Raw genomic sequence first — 22,385 nt, 5'->3', positions numbered from 1 at the left:
TGGCATACCCTTCGAATTTTTCATGATCTGAGCACGAATGGTGGCAACTTTTCTCACAGTGCTCGAGTAAATAACTGCGGTATGGAATTGGGGTGGTTCTCTGTAGAATTGGATCATGTGAATCGGAACTCAGGTCTTCTCTAAGCTCATCCCGGTGAAAGTTCCATTCGTCACGAGAATTGAGCTTCAAAACCGAGTGACGAAATTAGCCAAAGCTTTTGAGCAGAAAAACGAATGATCAAAGTGAAAAATCATTTCGATATGTATCTCTTGGGTTAAAAACGCTTGCAGATTGTTGAAGTCTTTTTCTTGGTTTATTTTTAAGATGACATTTATGCATGGTATGGACAAGAGTTACGATTAAGATTACGAATAACCTAAGCTACCTCATACGGTTAGAATTACTCAAAAAAAAAAAGATTTTCTATTACTATAGATATTAAATCACCTGCCGTGCTTTGCATGTGTGTGTGTCTGTGTGTGTGTGTGTGTGTGTGTGTGTGTAAGAGTGACCTCAGTACGTATGAGCAATATTATTGCCTAGACATTTGACTATATAATAGCTATAAGTACGGACACTAACTTATGGAAGTCTGGCAGTGCTACAGTAGCCAGTGTCCACTGTAACATGTGGTTTACGATCGGCAGCCTAACTACAATTGATATTTCGCTTGATATATGTATATATATATTTTTTTTTTGCTTTTCTGCCTGCTCGCCCAAAACTATGCAGCACTTTTTTCATCGATGGAAGCTCAATCTCGCTGTCTGGTTTCTATCCCTCCTTTCCGTCTAAACGGACGACTCGTATATGACGATCTGCAGGACCTTCGGCTTGTTGTTCTGCGCCTCCTTCACCTCCTTCAAAATGGCATTCGTGATGGCTTCCAGGGCCGCAATATCGGGACTGTGCTCATTCTTCTTACTATTCCATTTGGGCATGGACACCTGGTGGTAAACCTTCATTTAGTATCGTATGTTTGTGTTTATTTTGTGAGAATCATCATACCGTAAGCACCTTCTGCAGGGCTGTATAATCGAGGCCCGTGCCGGCTGTTTCGCCCAAGCGACGCAGAGTCTCCGCCATGGGACCAGATAGCTCCTGGAAAATAGTTAAATTTGGTAAATAATACAATAAAAATAGTGTATACTTGTAGAACCCACCTGCAGCTTGGCCCAACTGGTGGCATATTGCCTTCGCACCAGCTCAATGATGGTCGATGTCAGGGCCAGGCCAATAAGAATATACAATGTGCACAGTAGCATGTAGTTGGGTTTCTCTGAAGAGTATGGCAAAATGAAGTAAATACACACTTGGGTGCTCCAACAACCTACTTGGCACCAAATCACCGAATCCGATGGTTGTCATGGTGATGAAACAAAAGTAGAAGCCATCGAAGAATGTCCAATCATCTTCCCAAAGCAGGAGTAGACCAGCTCCAGCGGCCAAGTAAACGCCCAGAAAGCCGACGGCCAAAATGGCATAGAACCAGGTTTTGCCAATAAAGTTGGTAAACTTTGGTTTCGCTAGGGTGTTTAAATAATAACATATGCATTAATATTATTAATAAAGTATTCATTCAGCTGCAGCGTCTTCACGCATCATTGCAATAATTACACAAATGAAATATGCTCACAAAACCAACGGTGCGTATGCGCAATGCTTTTCAATGCAGTCGCATTATTAACGCTCATACGCACTGTGTACGATTGTGTTTTTATGCCTATGTTATTATTGTATATTACCATTTAATTATCACATTAATTGGGAATTGTTTTTGGCTAAGCACTCTACATACATATTTTCAGTTGGTTTTTAATATGTTTTAGTTACTTACTGGGCATATGTTTGCCAAAAACAGAGACTGCGGTAGCAAACAGTCGACCCCAATCGGCAATCACGGTGAGGGTGAACGGGATGCCGATGAGGGCGAAGCAAATGCAAAACACCCGACCACCGGTCGTCACTGGCACAATATTGCCATAGCCTGAAATAGTTGAATAACAATAGAAATTCATTACTTTAATCAGGCTTACAGAAAATATTCACATTTTTGGCCACAACATTGGAAATAATGGTCCAAATATGGATTGTTATACCTCGTTGAGTTCGTATTTAAAATTCTAAACAAACTGTGTTTAAAATTTGGAATTTTAATTTTTCGCCATTTTTCGCAAATTTTGATGATGTTACCCCTTACCGAAAATGCGAAAATCGACCCAAAAATTAATTTTTCAAAAACCGTCAAAAAGTCTTAGGGATAGTTAGTAGTGGTAATTATCTGCACAAAACAGTAATTCCTGCTCTTATATGACCATTTTAAGATAAGTTATGAGAAAAACACTCTTTATATTCTTATTGATATGTTATGTTGTTATGGTGTCTTCCATCCCTTGAGTATCTTTTTCGTTATTTGACTTAATTAATGAATAACTTAAGGTGCATCGCTCACCTATGGTGGTTAACACAGTCGATGAGAAGAACACAGCTTGCAGGATGCTCCATCGCTCGTAGGGCTCTGGAAAGTCTTTGTCGGCCACAATGAGTAGCCCTCCCTCAGCCGCCTGTTGAACGGCCTGCAAGATTGGTTTTGTTATCAGTGGTGGTTAGCTTGGGGTTTTTTAAAGGGAATGCCAACCGCTTCGTATTTGGCCAGTTCGAAGGACAACAGCTCGTCGAGATTGTGCACTTCGGTGTTGTTCAATATGGTGTGCAAAAAGCGCTCCCTGTGCGTTTTCACAATATCCTTCAGATGCGAAAGGCGCTCCACTTCCGCAGGACGTTCTAAATGGCGAAATATCTGATGGAAATGTGTAAAAAGTTACTTAATACTTTTAATCTTCAACTAGTAAGTTTACACTAAATAAATAAGATTTATTTGTGGAATGCAGAATAGGTATTTTCCCAGCATTCATACAAACTCATTCAAATTCCGATTAATGTTGAACTTTCCCCCGTTACCTTCGCCCCGACAACTAATAATAATGATGAACAATAACTTAACGATTATTTTTAAATGAGCCAAAGAGGAAGAAGAAAAAATGCCCATTCAGTGGAATTCGAAATGCTATTGTTTGATGTTCTTAAGTGATGGAAAGAAAACGTAAATACAACAGAATCCAATCTTCATTCAATTTCTCGCACATCATCGCTGGAAATTTGTTTAACTTGTAGTATGTTGTTTTCGATATAAAAATAGTTTGTACAAATTGATTTCGAGTTTTATTTTTAACAGCAAATCGAAAGGCGAACCAGCCAGCCAGCGAAATGTTTGCAAAAAAAAAAAAAGCCGAAAGAGAAACCAAATAAATTTGGAAATTCAATTTAAATGTGTCAGACAATTTTTCTTCGGCTCACACACCCACACACACACACACACTGAAAAGAAAATGGGGTAAGAAAGATATATGTGCAGCCTTGAGTGACTCAAAGTGTTTCCATCACTTTCCATGACTTTGACAGAGTTGCAAATGCTTTGCATTCCTCGCACGTCTCCATTTTGATTAATTGAATTGGTTGTCCTTGCTTGGTTACCCAGTTGCACATTTCTGCACTTGGTTAATTAATTCCCGTCCACCGAAATCAATCCCTCGCCCAGCTCCCTGACCAATTTAAAGGCGACAAGTTGTCCAACCTCTAATGGAGCCATTTCATACATATACATGTACATATACATATAGATACATATACATATAGATATATAGATATATATATTTGCGGCAGGAGCAGGGATACAGATCTGTAATTTTAGTTCGCTACATCCGCAGACAGACGAACAGCTGAAAGTTTGCGTCTGTGTTTATTTCTGTGCCGGCGCATAAATTATAATTATTATTGGACATGGGGTTATCCTGGGCCCTGGCCCCCATCTGCCTGACCTGACCACTCGGAAAAACAGGGGGTTCCCCTGAGTTATGATAAGTGAAGGTTTGTGGCAGGGTGAGCTACACTCTGGGCAGCAAAAACGGTGACTGGTGTTGGTACTTCAAGATGTATCTGCAGGTTGGGATACATTAAAATGTATCTACAGATTGAGATATTCGGATAGCTTAAAATGTATCTATGCTCTTACTTTAAAATGTACCTACAGATTGAGATATGCGTATATAAGTATTTGTTTTAACTATAGCTTTCATTTATTTAACTATTGTCATTTCATTATGCTATTACATTATACTTTGTAAATATGCGCGTGGTAGTTCTAACTAGAAAAGTGCTGTACAAACTATACAATTGGGTTAAGCCTCAATCCAAAATTTACGACTAGTGACTCGTTCCACCCGTTTTGCTCGTAAAAATCACTGTTTCGCAAAGTGACTTCCTGCCCACAACTCTTCGCCGTGACCGGCTTATGGCACTTGTCACTTTGTCACCCCACTTTGCACACCATAAATCACACGAAGCGGAGCCAGAGTGGGGAATCCCCAAGCCCCAAGCCTCATGCCCCATGCCCCATACCCCAATTACCGGGAACCAAGCACTCCAGAACTCCTGAAACCCCTGACCATTCAGCCATCATCATACATGTGCCGCAATTAACGCACGACATATGGAAATAATGGAGTGCTCCAAAATGACCACCTGAACTGGACTTTATAGTATACACAACAGAAAAATTCGTAGATTAAATAGTTAATAAATACATTGCATTGTATATTCTTGGCTATATTTACTTGTGGTATAAAGAAATCTATAGCTTACAGATAGTTAATCCATGTATATATCATATAAACTATACAGATACTATTTAAGCTATCTGTAAAGATCTAAAGACCCAAAGATTTTTTATTTATTTGTTTAATATTTATGTAACTATTACTAAGCACCCATTTTCTTTCAGCGTTATTCTGAACATTTCAGGAGTGGCATTTAATATAGAAGTAAAGCTGGCAGCCCAGCTAATCCAGATTGACAAACAAAAGCCCAGAGACCGGAACCAGTTTCGTAATTCCCGCTTTTACAGCTCCTCCTCTTTTGCTTTTTTTTAATGTCCACTGTGATTTCTCTTCATTTACAAATGGAGCCCGGGGGGGGGGGGGGGGGGAGAATAACAAAAATGGCAAAAAAAAAAGAACAAAATTTAGGGAGAAAAAAAGCCATCTAAAATGTTGCTCGGCTGCCTCCATGAGCAAATAAGTATGGCAATAATGATGTGCGCGCCCATTTAGCGGGCGATAATTCATTTCCGCCGCGAGCGCCCCGAAAAGTGGGCTACGGTCAGTAAACAATCCGTAGACTGGACGGCAGCTCCAGTTCGGCACAAGGTCAGGGATTGATTCAACACACCATCCTCTGAAGGATTCAGAACTGACGGGTCGCAGAACTGACTATAAGCAACTATGGCATACGGGGATCTATCATGGCTAAGCATTCGAATGAGTTAGAGGGCTTAGATAAGCAGGCAAAAGATAGATCTTTATATATGTACATATATATAATAGATAGATGTAGGAACCAATAATTTAGACTTTTTTTGAGTTATAAAAGTCATAAGTATATCATACATATTTGTAGGCATACTGAGTTGAATCTGACGAAGTAGAGCAAGAAGTGGTTCATATGTATTATCAGAATTGTTTACCCATATATTTCAGTTCTTAAATGATATCATTCAGTTAGTATGACTATACCTACTTACATACCCTTTGTTTAAAAGCCCAATATTATAATGCCACAAGATTTATGATTCAAAATCAACAGCAACAATGTGTGAAATGCCCAAATAAACGAAATGCAGACAGGGTTCACTCAACGCACTACGCAAAAATAACAATAAATCTTAACCTTGCGTATTTATGATTATTTATTATTTATTTAGAAGCGCACATTATTACGAGCGAATGCATAATAAATATAAATTGGTATTATTTATTGAAAATTAGTTCTATGGGCGGCAATGACCGCCAGTTGTTTCAGGACCCTGACCCAAACGACGAAAGTCTCTCGGCCGGGACCTGCCAAAACGGAAGCGTTGTGGAAAATGTGGAAAATGCGGAAAATGTGGAAAATGCGAAAAATACGGAAAATGCGAAAAATGTGGAAAATGCGAAAAATGGACAGCGGCGTCCGTTGGGCGCCCTTTTTGAGCATCTTCTTTTTAAATAGTGTTAAAAAAAAGAGAGAGACTTCTTTGTTTATGACTATGCGAAGGCGCAAGGAAAAGGGAAAAACATTTTCCCACATTTTTCCGTATCGCCGCACCGCTGCTGTCGTTCGCGTTTAAAACCGCGGGCGGCTTGTTGATTTTATGAGCTTATGATTTGATACCAAATTAGACATAATTTCCACAAAACTTGTTGTTGCACGCATAAATCGCTGTCAGTCCATTAAGTTTTGATTATTTATTGAGTGCGCCGCGCTCGTCGCAATAAAACCGAATGGCCTGAGGGCTCTTAACCCGAAGATCTATTGTATGATATATAACGATCGAACTTGTTAAGTGATTTGATGGCAGTGCCGAAAATCTGGGCATCTACACTTTCGGATAGTAACCAAGTGAAAGAATTAAAAGGGTGTATATAATATAAATTGAAGTAGTAATAAGATGATTAATTAGAGAAAAATCTTCGGATCTATGCATCTTAGGTATGTGAATCCTTGCATACTCTTTAAACTAACTAAAACTGTATAGAAGCGAGTATGTTTTGCTATGATAGGTCCACTTCACGCACTTTAATAAATCATTCTGCATTGTGTGACTATTTATTTACAATAATAATCATAATCGTAATCCTCAACTGAAGCGTAATAAATTCTTAGCTGAGCACTACAATCACAGCACGTGGGCACTTGTAACAGTTGGATTCATCGGGCGAGAGAGTTCCACGCAAAAGTTCCACTTCAAGTGAAATTCCCATCCGTATCGTAGCGTTGACACACACAACGGAAGAAGGCCCAATTATAATGGTAAATGTATAAACGTTTATGGCTTTTTATTGCCAACGGCACAGCAGCCCGACGAGGACCACCCGCCGTTTGGCCCACTTCATGCACCATTCGCACCCTGGGCCCACTTGACATATTTATGCGTAATTATTATGGCCAAGGCCGAGCAGCACAGAAATATGGGCAGAGTTAAAAAAAAAAAGAAAATAATAAATAAAAATAAAAAAAAAGAAAGAAACAAAAACAGCAGACTGAAATCGAATTAAAGTCCAAAAGGAATGATAATGCCGAAGTGTACTATGCTGGCCCCACCTGCGGTTAATTAACCAATTCCGGACACAATGCCAATGGCCGGCAAAAAAAGGCGGCGAGTAAGTGCCATTCCTGATTCCTGGAGCGCCGTTTGAATGTTCGTTTTATGCTAATGCCATCGGCCTGACCCACATCAGCCATCGCCAGCGGACGAAGCTCATCCATGGGCATGGGCTGGGCATGGTGGTGGTTCCAGAGATTGTCATCGTTATCATCGGGTCTAGACCCATTCAGCCACATGGACAGGATGAGCACTTGATTTGCCATCCAAACGAACCGAATGAAATGGGAAATCATCAGAGGAATTGGAAATCAGCTGGAATTGTCAAATCGATGGTCACTGCTTTGTTAGCCCAAATTAAACACATAATAAGAATTGCATTAACAAGTAGTTTGAGATGATTTCAATACATATGAGCTTATAGAATTTCTCTTTTGGCAAAATTCATATTCAGTTTCGAATCTAATTAATTAGTTTTCAATTCAATTATAAGCACTACTTGAATATTTTCAAGTAAAACGCAATCTCTATGTTCAACCATATCACTTGACTCAATCTAAAGCCGACTTTAAGCTCTGTGCGCTGCTTTTGGGTACAACAAATCATAGAAAATGCGACGTGAGCGGAGGCAGTGGAGCCCACATTCAACTCAACCTTTGACCTGCTCAACCTGCAACCCCCCCCCCCCCAGAATGACCCACCTTTTTCGCGTGTCCATTAGCACGTGACAAGCCAATGGAGAAGTTGAAAAACCACCAAAAATAAAAGAAGAGGAAATCGCAGAGGTGGGTGCCATTTGCATGGCACAACAACAAATCAGCTGTTGGGGCTAATATCCATATACATATATACATATATATATATTTACATTTTATACACTCCAAACACACTTGCCCCCGCCCACCTGACTGCCTGTTTTCCTTCATGTAAGTTCCGCTTTTGATTTGTGCGTTTTTTACCGCTCCGCGATTGCGATGGCGAGTGCGAGTGAGCCAAACATGGCAGCAGAAAGATTACGCCCGTGGGATCGGAATGGAGGTCTTCGGATTGCGTGCCACATGGAAGGGCATCGCAAGGGGAAGGTGCGGTAGGTGGAAGGGTAGGGGTAGGGGAAGGCTGTGGAGGCGGAGGATGCCACTCACGTTAGTATGCGATAGTATCGCACAGCTTGCCAAAACCACAAGTACATAAAGTTATAAAAACGTCTCTTACTAATAATATACAGTATAAGTTTATAAATAATATTTGAAAGCTTAGAAATATCGTCAATTCATGCTCCTCTCTAGCAACTTTGCGTGTTCCAATATGAGAGATTCGTGGAGAAAACAAGAAAGTTGTAGTTGTTGCGCCCTAAATATGCAGTGTTTAAAATTGTTATTTCCCCATTTTCGGAATCAGGCATATATAATAAGTCATGAATTTGAGTTGGCCAAATTGGAAAATTCCCTGCGCTTAATCTCATCTCTAATAAATATTTCGAGATCTTAAGTTCTCAACTTCTCAAGTGTCTTAATGAGCGAACGAAACAAGAAATGAAAACACATCATTATGTATGATTGCTCGAACATAATGAAGTGCTAGGCAAAATTTCGTGGACAGCCAAGAATGATAGTTTTTTAATTTTCTAATTATGAGCTGGGGGGTATTATGGCATATAGCCACTTTTTTCTTTTGTTTTTGGCAACTGTCCATGGGAAAAAGGGGGGAAGATGGGCGCTGACTTTTGATTGACACTGTGTTGTGGCCAGCTGCCGGATGAATTTGTTGGCTAATGAGATTGCTGTTCTTGGCTTGGCCATCGTGGCCCCCGATGATTTGTGGGTTTCACTCGCGCATATTTCACTTTATTTCATTTCATTTCATTTTATTTTATTTTATTTTATTTACTTTCAATTTGCAAGCGATGGCATCATTTCAAGCCATGAAACTGTCAGCTTTGCTGGCTATAATAAGTAAGTTGGCCAAAAGAGTCTGTCATATCTAGTTTGAATCAAGAAATGGATATTTAAGTTGCCACATGCATATGTGTAAATCATGTAAAAGATAATATACACTCAATTGGATTGATATTTAATAAACAATCTAGCAAGATGCGCAAGTAAAAACTGTCAAAAAATTTCATTTAACTTAAGAAAGTTACACATAAATCCGTAGCCAAGGCGCCTTAAGTCCAAGACCTACTAACATTGTCTGAACTCCGCTGGCAATTTACATAATCGACTTGTGTAACTTTCATAACTCTGCTCACCACCCGACACACCGCCCCCCCCCCCCTTTTTCAATAAGTTAAACTTTAATGCATTTTGCCGCTTGTCAAAGTTCAGCAAAGTATTACATCCATCTATTTACATGCTGGTGAGTGCGTAAGTGTTTTTATTGTTTGCCGCCTGTCGCTCACTTCTTCTGCTTCTGCTTCTTGGTAAGGCGAAAAATATGCTGAGTCGCTCGGCAAAGTTTGGCCCAAAACGGCGGCACACGCTGCGTATGCGCATTATGTGCATTTAGCGCACACTCGCGGTCACACACAGAAAGTCACCATCAATCAACGCCATTGCGACATGCAAAAATGTTGCACGCAACTTTGCGCGCGGAAGTGGCATATGGTTATCAGTTTATATCAACTATAAGATACCCATTATGTTGATTATATCTAAATAGAAACAAGTTGTACATAAGTTGGAAAGTCTAGTTGCGCAATAGGAAAATCAATGAATTTCTCCTAAGTTTTAGTCTGCCCAGCATGCCCGGCTGATACCCTGGGCAAACCTTTTAAGCATCTGCTACTGCCTCTACGTTTTCCGTTCAAAATTGAGTTGCTTCGACTCGGAATCGCGTGCTGCCTGATGTCTAAGATTGTGTCGACTGTCGACCTGCGGGAAAGGAAGCAAAACAATCAAAGCCGCGTCAATGTTCAAGTGAAGGTAGGGGCAAATTGGCCCAGTTCAAAGTTGAGGAGTTGGAGCTGTAGGAACTGTTGGTGCTGGAGGTGGGTTAATGGGGCTGAGGTTTGGTTTGGATTTTGGCTTAGCAGTGATTTTGGTGCAGCACGCGAGGCGCCACAATGGCCGGGACTAAAAAGTTGACCGAGTTCTAGTTCGCTTTTTTTTTTTTTGGCCAACAACTCCGGTGTTGGCTCCTCTTGCTGGCATGGCTCTTAACTTCTGGTAATTGGTGCGAATGGTCCAAATGACGGTGAAAGTGCTTGCAGTGTATGCGTTAGTTAGTTTCTCTTATACTACGGCCAATAAACAATATTCTTTTAGCATCACATAAACAAGTTGCTTCACAGAAATTGTTGGAATAAATATACAGAGATATTAGACATACCAAAGAGCCCATAGAGCAGAGATCAAAGTCAGTTGCTCATTTAGCTGTCTTCTAGTACAAGCCATCATATGTTAGGAATCATAATGAGCATCTGGATTCGATCACACGCCCATCGATTCTTTGCTAATAAAAATGTTGTATTTCCATTTATAGATCGCATTTAAGCATTATAAATGCATGTATTTAAATAAATTCTGATTTCAAATTTAAGTGTTACTGATATAAAAACACATTTTACATAGAAAAGAGCATCGATTCAGTCTCTATGCAAATGGTTACATGTTTTCCTTTCGTTAAGTGAAGTAGTTGCCCCAACTCCGTTTCAATTATGCTAATTCGCCGTCGAACGTTTTGTTATAAGCCACTTCCTCCCACTTCCACCCACTTACATCCACCTACAAAAACCGCAGAAAACAAAAAAAAAAATCCAAAAATAAAAGTGAAAATAACAAGACTTTGCGAAGAGCAAGAACAACCTTGACATGCCAACTCCACATAAAATTGTTTGGTTCTTTCCATTTTCATTTCGGTTTTTTTTTTTTTTTTTTCCTTGTTGCCAATTTAAATTTCACACCACAAATTCGTTATATTCGAGCAACGAACGAAGCAGCGATATTATGCTAAGAAAATAAATAAATCAAATCGACGGCAGCGGTAGTTTATTATTTTAATTTGCTAATAAATTGTATAAATTATTAATGCCAGCACATTTTCAATGGCCAGCTTGTTTTGGCAGACATACAGCCAACAATCATCATCATAATTATACAGCGATACTGCAAATAGTTTACAAATGATTTTCAATTTATTTCCGCGAGCTGGAAGCGCGAACCGAGAACGAAATCGAGAAAAAGTCCGATGCAAACAAAGAATTCTTCAAATTTATTTGCTTCACGCTTAAAGATAGAAACCGAAACGAGCGGCGGGCGGGATGGGAAATATGCTACATGGTAGCATACAAAAAAAAAAAAATCACGCATACGCATATTACTCATACGCCTCGTGCGCCGCAAAAAAAAAAATAAAAACAAGCATCGGCGAATAAGAAAACAAGGTGAGAACGATGCGAACAAGCAAACAATGCGGAAAAATGAAAGTGATAGTGATGGTCGGCGGGGTTTTAATTGTTGCTATTGTCAAGGGGCGTGTGCGATGTGCCCCGCCCACAAATAGTGACGTCTCTCCAATCGAAAAAAAAAGAAAAAAAACTGTGTGTGGGATGAGTTTAAAAAATCTGGATGAAAAGCACGAACATTTAAATGGCAAATAAATACTGGGCAAAATGTAAATAGTGTCCGTCTGGCGGAAAATGCAATGGAATTTCCTTGGCGACGGAAAATTGAAAATGACTGGCAAAAAAAAAAAGGAAAAGTTTACAATTTCTTGGAGAAATCATTTGGTTGGCAAAAGAAGAGTTCTTCTTAGGCTCGAAATGGAAAGTAATTAGGGGATTTCCCATGCTTATAACTATATAAATCTGTAATCGCTCAGTTGCCAAAAGTTCAACATTCGTGTCAAATGGCCGACCATCGCGTTTTTCGCACACTTAAAGTACATAAATTCGCCAAAATTGGGCCAGATTAAAAAGCGGTCCCAGCGATATATATATAAAAAATAAATCGCATTGTGTAAATAAACAATTAAAAGTTAAAACTGATAAATACGATGAACCAACTGGCTGGGACATTAACGATTGATTGATGGATCCAGCTTTCAGCTTTCAGCTTCCAGCGGATCGGGGCTAACTGCCCCATGCACTTGATGACCTGGATCGTCTGTACATTCACTATATACGAGTATATCTATACTAATATAAGTGTGTGCACGTTAACGAGTTTCCCCAAATGACTCAATTCGATGCATATTTTTTTTCGTATTTTTGGATGGCACACGCGTCGCCGCAGGAACTCTCGATTTTGTTTTTGGATATAAATTCATTTCACACTTGGCCACTCGACGCATAAATCTGTCCCATACTTGTCACCTGCCTGTCGCCGCATAATTTGTTAATAATTTTACGGCTCTCCAACAGAGCAGCAGGCCGCAACACCCACCCACCCATCCACTTGATGTGCATACTTTCATTCGGTTTGTATTCATTTTCCTGGCCGCTGGCCAAAAATAATTTGTATCTCGTGCCACTTGACACATGTAAAACAAACGGGGGCCGGCTCATTCTTGCGTGTTAAATTGCCGATGTCTTTTCATTTTGAACGCCCTCGAAAATAAACGATTCGATTCGATGGCTATGACTATGACTGGCGATTTCCATTTGGATCTGATCTGTGTCCCCTTTTTTTTTTTGATTGCAAATTGCGCAAATGCCGCTTTGTATGCCACATGCGTGGCAAGGATGAAGGACTTCCGCTTAATACACTTAAACACTTCGCACAGACTTTGTTTATTTACCCTCTCATCTTGCAGCGAATCGCCAGGATTGTCATTCTTTTGTAATTTACGGAAAAGTTTCGGGTTGCGCAAATGGAGCGTACATGATTGGAATTTGCGACAAAAGTGTTGCATATACAGGAGCGTTGGACCATGGTGGTTTTGGCATTAGCAAACCAAATCAAATGGACTCTAGGTATTTCATCACTTGTGGTCAGAGTTCACAAAGCGAACAACTCAATTTATGAAGCAGTCAACAAAGTAAAAGTGAAATATATATGTATATGTATAATGAAAACTCACAAAATATATCTAATGGAAAGCCGACATAAACTAAAGGCTTATAGACTAACTATCTTTGGTAATATCTCTTGTTTTCGCTTGTCTAACCTTTGAGCCTGGTTGGCTGGCAAGGAAAATTTGTCAAAATATGCTGCTAATGTGAAACTGACGTGATTTTCCCGCGTTCCCCAAAATGATTTTCCCTCTGCTGTCTTTGCCCTTTCGCACGTCTACGTCTTTGCTTTTCCTGCTGCAAACATCCGCGATGGAAATGCGGAAAAGCGGAAAAGCGTCTATTGGGCCGTGCCTAGTTCCTGACTTTTGGCTTTTGCTGTTTGGCCTGCGTTCAGGGCCAAGAAGCAAGTTGGCCTCGATATGAAAAATCATTTCTGGGCAGGCTTGGATGGGTCAGTTAATCAGATAACACCAGCAAACACATGAGACAATCCACATATAAGGGAAGACAGCAGGAATCAAACAAATAGTTGTCCTAAAGCCAAATATTAAGGCAAATAATAAAAAGTTTACACAGAAAATACCAGCAATTTAAAATAATTTATTTTGTAATTTATAGAGAAAAATTGAAGCGATGAGAATATTTACTAAGCTGAGTTCATTTTGCCCAATATCTTTTCATTTTTCCTTGTCAAGCCACTTAAAGATGTTTCTTTTTTATAATCGTTACATATTCTCTAAAGTCCACATAATTATTGCTGGTAGTTGCTAATAACTTGGCCTTTGTTGTCCAATGACCAGAAAGGGGAGAAAGTGGGAAAATGGGTTGGGTTGACTTGAGTCTAATTGGCCGTTTTGTTGTTTTGGCCAGCAACTTAATTCACTCGGCCTCTAACTTTTTCCGCTGGACAACTTTTGACAAAGTGAAATTTTTCACACACGCACACAAGGATACAGGGACACACAGATAAAGGGAGAAAGCTCACACACACACACATACGTGCAGGGAATCGACGACGCCTTGAAGTATGCTACAAAATGCTAATTAAAATGATTTATGGCCACTCATCCCACGAGTTTTTTTCTTTTTTTTTTTTTTTGCCATATGTGAAAGTGGGAGGCTGTTTGCTGGTAATTCGAGACCCACTCCCTTCGATCCCCTGGGAATTTGGCTTAATTAATAAATAAACTTGCTGGTGTTGTGTCGCGGGGAAAAAAGGAAGCGAACGCATTAAATAGATAAATGTCAATTGCTTCATGGCCAGCTCGTCAACAAAAGCAATTAAAAGTTTATGGGCTTGTGCCACCCAAAAAGTGATTTCACTTTAAAGCGGCTCATCTCCGGAAAATGGAGACACCCAAAAGGATGACGACATGGGTTTAGAAATATTGTTTAAATGTTTTAAAAAAGTACTTATCAGTCTATTAAAAATTGTACAAATTTTATTTTTAAATTTCGGGAAGCTTTAGATACTTTTAACTTATTCAAACTAACAAAGAGGCTATTAATAAACACAAAACTGTATATTTTCACCGAAAATCCAAAGATCACATCTTAAAGCTAAGTATTTTCAACTTTTGTTAAAACCAATATCGAAGAAAAGACGATGGGGTTCAAAAGTTTTTGTCGCTGGTCAAGTGACCGAAACTGATTTCCGGCAACGGAAAACATAGAGGAAAAACTGTGCGAAAACTTGAATGACATGTGATATGCTGATGTGGACACTTCCGCTCACGTCGCAGGATTCATTTCCGTTTAAAGGGTTAAGTAAGTGGGTGCGAAATTGCAAACCAAAAGCCGGAGGGTTAATTTTTCAGTTGGCAATATTTTTTATGCCACGTGGCACATAATTTAAGTACGATTACCATTTATTCATATAATTATTATTTCAACAGCTTAAATGCATTTTTCCTCCGTTTATTGGGATAAAGAAAAAGATCAAGCGATTGAGGCGTCGTGAAATCGGAACATAAAACAAATGCCATTCACCATGTGAATTTGAATTCGAAATAAATTTGATGAGCCATTTAAGTGAGAAGTGCGCATAATTGGCCAACATGTGGTGTGTGGCCAAGAGATTGAAGGGTCCCGTCCCGAACCGTTACGTTTCGTCCGTCGGAAAATTCGGAAAAATTTAGCTAGGGCGTAAAAGGGGGTGGGGATTCCTCGACAATCCATATGAATGCGAATGTGTTGCCTGATTAATGCATGGCTCTCCGATATATCAGCGAGGTGTTGATTGGGCCAAGATAATGCTGTTCGATTTCCCATTCGACGTGGCCGAGAATAAAATATCGAAGAACTCAAGGCGCCATGAATCATCATTAGTTGCCAAGGCAGTCCGTCGATGGAAGTACATTAAAATAGAGTCACTTTGCTAACAATATGTATTTTAAGTTCGCCAGCTCAAGTCAAAGGATGATTATTTAAGCTAATCAAACCATCTTTTAATACATTCAACAGAAATCTACTAATCTGCTTAGGAAAAACACTGATTATCGGTATAAATAGCCTGCTTTAGATGCTCCTTAATGATGGCTACCTCCATCGTACTATATATCCTATACATATCAGACATTCTCGATAAGCTTCGACATTCATTCGTTTGGCTCATTTAGCCCGTCACCCACACCATCGTATCCATTTCGCAGTGGCCAATTGTTGTAGTCCGCGGAAATTGAGAGGCAATATAACAAATACCCACCCGGCACGACACTTGGCCATATGTCAAGTCGTGGGACACAGCAATTAGGACTCCTGGCTGCTTCAGCTCCAACCTTTGCCTTGGATTAACTGCAGCCAGTTGTAGTTTGCAGTCGTGGACAACTGACGGCATCAGTTCCAAATACACATATGTACATATATATACAAGTATATATGTATCTAGAACTTGGCCAAGAGCTGAAACCACGACGTCATTGGCGAAAATGTAAATGTTTAGACAAGGCCAAAAAGGCCTGGACGTGGTCCACATGATGCACTGCCTCCTGCTCCGCCAGCCAGACAGATTTGGGCGTCTGGATATGTGGCGATATATGTGTGCAGTGGCAATTAGGGGAGGCGGGGCACTTAAATGTACAAAATAGTTTTATGACTTAATTTTGGTCTAATTTTTACTATTTCCCACTGCAATAAATTTGCGCTCTGTTTGGGTTATTGTTTTTAATCGCATTGGTACAGTGCACGATCGTTGGATTCATAATTTTTTATATATGCAACATTTATTTGAAGGAAGGATATAGTGACTTAAATTTGTTGGCTTAAAAATGCATTAGAGGGATATTAAATATTTTCTTTTTAGGCCAAGTTAAATCCCCTGCTCGATTGGCCACTGTATTTATGTGTGTTTTGCATTTCTTTCTTGCTCCAAACAATTTGAACGCTAGCCATTTTTCGGCTTTTCGCCCAACAACACAAATCATTTTGCATGTTCGCGGCAGCCGCAAAAGGCGAGCCAAAGGTAGGGGGGGATGGAAAAACAAAAATAAATAAATAAAAACATATTGAAAATAATTAAATATTTGCCTAGTTATGTTCGGGTCTGCTGGGCACCGAACTGGGCACACACGTTGCCCCCCACCATCGCTTACCAATCCGCCCACGCCGCAGTAAATGGACAGGGAGACGAGCAGTCCGATGTGATTGAGCGCCGACTTCCACTTCATCGACTGCCAGCAGGCGGTGCTCCTTCGTCCGCCGGCGGTTCCCTTGGCCAAGCCACCACCCTCGGCGGCATCCACACGACGGTCGAGATGCTTGAGCTTCTCCAGCAGCTCGGTGCTGGCCTCATCCTGCGAATCGTACTCCTTCACCGTCACCTTCTTCATGGGCATTCTGCACTCCGTTTCTGATTGTTTTGGCCGGCCTATGCCTAAATTACTTGTGCTATCATTTAATAGTGTGTTTTTTTCTTTCTTTTGTTTATATCTATTTAATTTCTTTCTTTATTTTCTTTTTGGTTTTCAGGGGCCCGGCCCGCTTTGGTCCTGTGAGTTCAACATTTCGGGGGCACGTCTCACGCAAAGGGGCAACTTTTGAAATAGTTCGCACTCGCGCCAAACGATCTGGAATTTTGACGCGGCCCCAGAATCCCGAGGAGAACCAACCGTCAACAAGTCAAAGTTGCGACTGTTTTGCTTTTGGCGCTGCATTGGATACGCGGGGCTCTGCATGAAAGGTGGCCACCTTTGGGGGCAAGCGTGTGGCAACATGTGGCAACGTTGGCCGCGAAACTGAACGAACGTAAAATCGTTGCATAAATTCGAAATAATACTTATTATAATAAGAATATATAAGAACGGAAACGCTGAGCGATGGTTGCTTGTGTATAGAAACATTTTATTATATTAATTATATAATAGAACATTAATAAAAACGAGCTTAAGTTATCCTGTGATTGATAAATATATCAGAAAGTTAAGTGTGTGTTGTTCATAAAGCAAGATAACATCTTTCCATTTATCTATTCAAATTAGTCACAAAAAAATCTCTTTCTAGCACATTAAATTTATTCAATCTGTATAAATTAACTGTAGAATATTCTGTGAAAAAAAAAACATGTTAGGTAATAAAAATAACATCATTTTTACATAGCTTAAAATAAACGGTACAAGACTTTTCACAATATGGCAACGTCAATGTTCGAATGTGGCAACATCTTCAAATGGCGGCAAATTTCGAAAAAGTTTCTCAGCCAATCCCATTGAAAACTGGCAACATATTTTATCCATTTTTAATCTGTTTTCTTTTTACATACATACATTTTATGATGATGATGTACATTAATACATTGAACTTACAGTACATTTAAGACGATCCATACTTAAATATATATATTTATATTTATATATGTGCATGAACGCAAGTGTTTCTTAAATCTAAGTTGTCAAAAAAAAAAAGGATGAGAAACGAACAATACGTATTCTTGAAAGTCAAACTAACGTAACGCTCTGTTTAAGTAGCTTAAACATTGAAAATTGATTTTCTGATTCCGCTTAACCGTTAATAATATTAAAATATTAATTTTTACGGTCTATCGCACACATTTGCAAGTTGAGTGAGTGAGCTGTGTTAAATTTTGTCCCTGTTTTGCTGACTAATTTAGCAATCATATAAGTGCAAAATATTAACGTTTGCACCAATAGCTTTCTCTTGCAAAAATACTTTGGTATTTTCAACGTGAGTTTGCATATAAATTGAATATGTCTTTAAAAATAAACGTAAGACTACTTCTTGATCGTAGGGAGAACTAATTATAAATTCAGTTAAATGTACAAATTAATCGGTCCTTAATAAACCTACGTGTGTGCGTGTGAGTTTGTAGCTATGTCTGTGTCTGTGTGTATGCTTCGGTTTCGATCTGTATCTGTCTATCTGTACTTGGTGCGCAATTTGCCAGCTTACTACGATTCTAACGCGGTCATTATTTCGTCCAGTGTACCCCTCGAGATGGCATGGCGGCTGGAGTTCAACTGAAAGTTGGGTTCTAAAAGGCATAAGCAGAGCAAATAGTTATTAGAAGGTGCATTCAAATTAACATTTACGAAAGTATGAAATATAAGCAAGTTCAAATTGCAACTGGAAATTGTGCATTGCCTATACACTTACACTTAATTAAGATACCCAGACTTAGAGAAGACCAGAGAAAGTACAAAAAATGCCTATTAAGTAGTTGTTTTAATGACAAATGTACGCAACGGGCGAATGTTCATTAAATCAATCAATGGAATGCTTGACCAATGACCAAGTGTCACTAGAGCTTTAACGTAAGAGTTTTTGGCCTCACAAAATAGAGAAGTTTCGTGAAAAGCGAGACTACTTGGCAAGAATTAAAGTAGAAAATGACGTACTTTACTGTCTTGAAGACTTAACAGTCCCCACTTGTACTCCCTAAGTATTCATGCTATTATTTGAGATTGCCTTGCGATGGAGGCGATCGTCTGGCACTCACCGGATAGCTGGTCCATGATGACGTCATCTAGCGTGGCCATGGGATCCTCCATGGGCGAGTAGTATGTCGTTGCCGTTGATCTGGATTCGCTGGTGGGTTCACCATTCACTGTCCTGGGCGCCGAGGGCGGGGTCATAAGCTCGGCCGGCAGTTCGGGTGAATCGATGGGATCACCGATGATGGTTGCTGCTGTTTGTTGATCCTCGTCATCGTTCGGCGCTTTGCTTGCTTTCTGCTCTGTTTCCTCAATGGCTTGTCCAGCTAGCAGCTTGGCGTTATCGCTGGCGGACTTAAAGCTGCAATCGGAGTCACCGGAATCGAGGCGACTGCGCGATTTGGGCGTACTCTGGCGGGATGATGGCGTATGCAATTGACGGACATCGTCCAACGACGTCTGGATCTCCAGCACGTCATCTTCGTTATCGTCAGTTGTGGACGGGAGCTGTGGTGGGGTCGGCAAGTCACTGAACTCCTCGGCATGCTCGACCTCGTCCTCTACTTTCTCAACCCTGTCTTCGTTCGTTGGTTTTTCTAAAGATTTGACGGCGTTATCGCTGATTTCAGCTGCATTTTCCTCCAGATTTTTCTCGTCCTCGTCTAGCAAAACTTCTTCTCGAGCATCTTCCGATTTTTCCTCCGAATTGTCAGCCTCTTTTAACTCTGGCATATCTTTTACTACTTTTTTTTCCTTCGCCTCATCTGTATTTTTCTCTGTTGCATCCACAAATTGTTCTTCTCTATCTCTTTCTACTTCATTTGTCTCAGTTTCGTGTGCGTCTCCCTCTCGCTCATTCGTTTCGATTTCCTTCACTGGTGGTTTGATTTCGACATCAGGATCGGAGGATTCAATTTCCACAACTGGTGAGTTTTCCGTTTTTTTCTCCTTTTTCGTTTGCATTTTGTCAGTCGTCTCCTTTTCGTTTAGCATCTTGTCCGTCTTTTTGTTTGATCTTTCTTTTAGGGGTTTTGGCTGCTTTTTTTGTGCATCCTTCTGCTTTTTTAGTACCGGCTTTTCGTCCTCATCATCACTGATGGTCGTGGTGAAGGATATCTTCTTTTTCTTGGGCGGAGGCGTTCCAGATCTCTGGGACCCCGGCACATCGTTGGGCACTGGACGTAAAAATGGAGAGAATTGCATTAGTTTTAGCTCAATTCTTCTTTAATTTGATTTGGTCAAATCCTGTCATAAAAATAACGAAATCATTTAATACAAAATGAGACATGATTAATGCGATTACATCGAGTTTGATGTCAGTTTAATAAGTGCATCCTCCTACCTATATACTCCTCATCGTCATCATCATTATCTCCACCTCCATCAGACCTGGAGGAGCTGTTGTCTATGCTTAGGCGGCCCAACCTGCGTAACTTGAGCCTTCCGACCACAGGCGTACCGTTGCATGAGCGGCGCCTAACCCGCTCGCGCGAGCCTCCAGAAGATGACGAGAAGAGCGGCGTGGAGGTCAGTGCTATGTCCTCCAGCACATTGCCAGTGGCATCCACACGCTGCAGTCGTGTCGGTTTCGGAGCTCCTCTCGATGAAAGCGAACCGAAAGTAGACCGACGTGATGGACCCCCGGGGCTGCCCAGAATCTCGACGGCCTCGCTGAAGGATACCGCCTTCTTGGGATACACCTTCCTGACAACTCCGTCGCCAATGGGAGGCGGTTTGCAGTCAGGCCACTTGGCACTTGGTAAACGCGTCCTCCTCACCTTCACCACACAGCCAAAGAAATGCGCGCCATAACGCTTAACCAAATCCGGATCGGTGTTGCGTCCGCGACTGGATAATCTCTTCGCCTTGATCTTGGGCTTGGGACTTCGCTTCAGTGCGGAGTGTGTGCTTTCAGAACTCTTGGCCAAACTGGGCGGCGGTGTATGAGCGCGCAACGAGTGGTTCAGAGCACGCTTTTTGGCGCCATTCTGCAAAGGAACTTTGATGTGGAAATTGGTCTGCGCTGTTGATGACTTTTGTTTCTTAGGTGACGTTTTTCTCTTTTTGTGCCTGCTACGGCCACTAGTACCGCTCTGGTTAACGATCTCGGGCACATTGATAAATGATGAATTGGCCAAAGATTCGACGGCCGAATCGATTTCTGTCTGTTTCAGGCGACGTAATAGCACCCGCACCTTTCTTTTAACATTCGGCGACTGCTGATCGCTGAACATCTTTTGCTGAGCCTTCGTCTTGGTGGGAACGACCACCATCGATTGCTGGTCCTCCTCGATGGCCTCGCCGTCGTCGTCAATGGACACTTTTGGCCTCTTGTTGTGCGGCGTCGATGCAGAGACAGTGGATTTCCTGCTTTTGTTTGGTTTTGAGTTAGCCACGCTCTTACGCTTCCTCTTGGCCAATGACTCGTCGAGATGGTCGAATGATGTTTCCGAATCAAACAGATCAATGCTGCACTGTTCGACATTCTTTGATTTTCTCGACATGCGCAAGTCATTCTCGTCCAATTGGTTTCCACTCTCCAGGAGGTCTGACAGAAAATGGAAAAAACGATTGGAGGTTATTAAACTTCTAGGATTGCCAGCCAATTTGCAGGCAAACAAAATTATGCTCAATTTACCATTTACGTCGATTGGCGAATCGGGCGGTATGGGCGACGGAGTGGAGAGCTTGGTGTCCACCGGATTAATAGTTTGCGGCGGCGGCGCCGCTTTGACCATATCAAAAATATCCATTATCGCAGGTTTCAGCCCTTTGCGATTTTCCCACGAAAATGAAAATTAGCAAAGAGCGCAGATTTACCGCTTTAAAATATACGGTTAATATGCGCTTACAGATGTGTGTTTTGCGCAATTAGTGAGGCCACTGTACCACGGACTAATTGTGGCGCGAGGAGCACTCGATTTGCCCACTTAATCAGCAGATGCGACTTTTAAAATCGCGTTTGCATTCAGGTAACTTTCCTGATTAATTTTACACACTCCTAAAGACGCCATCTAGCTGGTGTGCCCGTGCGCAGATACCGCGAAAATATTTCACCGCCTCGGCGCATTTTTATGGGTTATTTATGTCGCCAACAATCATTAACCACAAAATGTATTTTAAATTTATCAACAAATAGCCTATTTCCTATCATTAAACGACAAAGATCTTATGGACACTTTTCATCAATGGAATGCTGAACAACAACTTATTACTCTGAGCAACATAACTCCATTAAGATTCATACTTATCTCATATGGTTGAATGTTTCAAAATCATTTACAAACATGTAATAACAGCACTTGCAGCCCACTGTACAGGTTTGAGTCTGTGCTAAACAGCTATCAT

At 40.7% G+C, this 22,385-nt stretch overlaps 2 protein-coding genes across 4 annotated transcripts; both read right to left on the bottom strand.

Annotated features, from left to right (window-relative positions):
* Positions 1–362: 362 nt before the first annotated feature.
* CG43155 (uncharacterized protein) lies at positions 363–17,081 on the bottom strand. The gene is made up of 8 exons (NM_132492.3): positions 16,743–17,081; positions 2,640–2,801; positions 2,454–2,577; positions 1,839–1,988; positions 1,336–1,527; positions 1,165–1,280; positions 1,010–1,102; positions 363–948 (listed from the first exon to the last, which is right to left on the bottom strand). The coding sequence occupies exons 1-8, from the start codon at positions 16,983–16,985 to the stop codon at positions 793–795; spliced, it is 1,236 nt and encodes a 411-aa protein (NP_572720.2). The 5' UTR covers positions 16,986–17,081; the 3' UTR covers positions 363–792.
* Positions 17,082–17,639: 558 nt separating this feature from the next.
* On the bottom strand, positions 17,640–22,081 carry HP5 (Heterochromatin protein 5). 3 transcript variants are annotated; one of them, NM_132490.3, is made up of 4 exons: positions 21,676–22,081; positions 20,380–21,585; positions 19,103–20,212; positions 17,640–18,637 (listed from the first exon to the last, which is right to left on the bottom strand). In NM_132490.3, the coding sequence occupies exons 1-4, from the start codon at positions 21,788–21,790 to the stop codon at positions 18,555–18,557; spliced, it is 2,514 nt and encodes an 837-aa protein (NP_572718.2). In that variant the 5' UTR covers positions 21,791–22,081; the 3' UTR covers positions 17,640–18,554. The 3 variants fall into 3 exon arrangements, with proteins under 3 accessions (NP_572718.2, NP_001259451.1, NP_996409.1); NM_001272522.1 differs by lacking the exon at positions 17,640–18,637 and having other exon boundaries at positions 19,736–20,282; NM_206686.3 differs by lacking the exons at positions 17,640–18,637; positions 19,103–20,212 and having other exon boundaries at positions 20,248–21,585.
* Positions 22,082–22,385: the final 304 nt, after the last annotated feature.

Source organism: Drosophila melanogaster, chromosome X (genome assembly GCF_000001215.4).
Source record: "Drosophila melanogaster chromosome X".
In the NCBI taxonomy this organism is placed as follows: Eukaryota; Metazoa; Arthropoda; class Insecta; order Diptera; family Drosophilidae; genus Drosophila; species Drosophila melanogaster.
Note: the sequence above shows the minus strand (reverse complement) of the source record. Positions and strands in the feature narration are given on the sequence as shown.

What these genes read in the sequence shown, in the direction of transcription:
- CG43155 (NM_132492.3), bottom strand. Translation starts at nt 16,985, where the DNA reads ATGCCCATGAAGAAGGTGACGGTGAAGGAGTACGATTCGCAGGATGAG. An exon ending in ACTGCGGCGTGGGCGGATTG is followed by an intron (nt 2,802 to 16,742) that starts GTAAGCGATGGT and finishes CATTTCCATCAG; the next exon opens with ATATTTCGCCATTTAGAACG. An exon ending in GACTGTGTTAACCACCATAG is followed by an intron (nt 1,989 to 2,453) that starts GTGAGCGATGCA and finishes CAACTATTTCAG; the next exon opens with GCTATGGCAATATTGTGCCA.
- HP5 (NM_132490.3), bottom strand. Translation starts at nt 21,790, where the DNA reads ATGGATATTTTTGATATGGTCAAAGCGGCGCCGCCGCCGCAAACTATT. An exon ending in TTCGCCAATCGACGTAAATG is followed by an intron (nt 21,586 to 21,675) that starts GTAAATTGAGCA and finishes ATTTTCTGTCAG; the next exon opens with ACCTCCTGGAGAGTGGAAAC. An exon ending in CATCATGGACCAGCTATCCG is followed by an intron (nt 18,638 to 19,102) that starts GTGAGTGCCAGA and finishes TATGCCTTTTAG; the next exon opens with AACCCAACTTTCAGTTGAAC.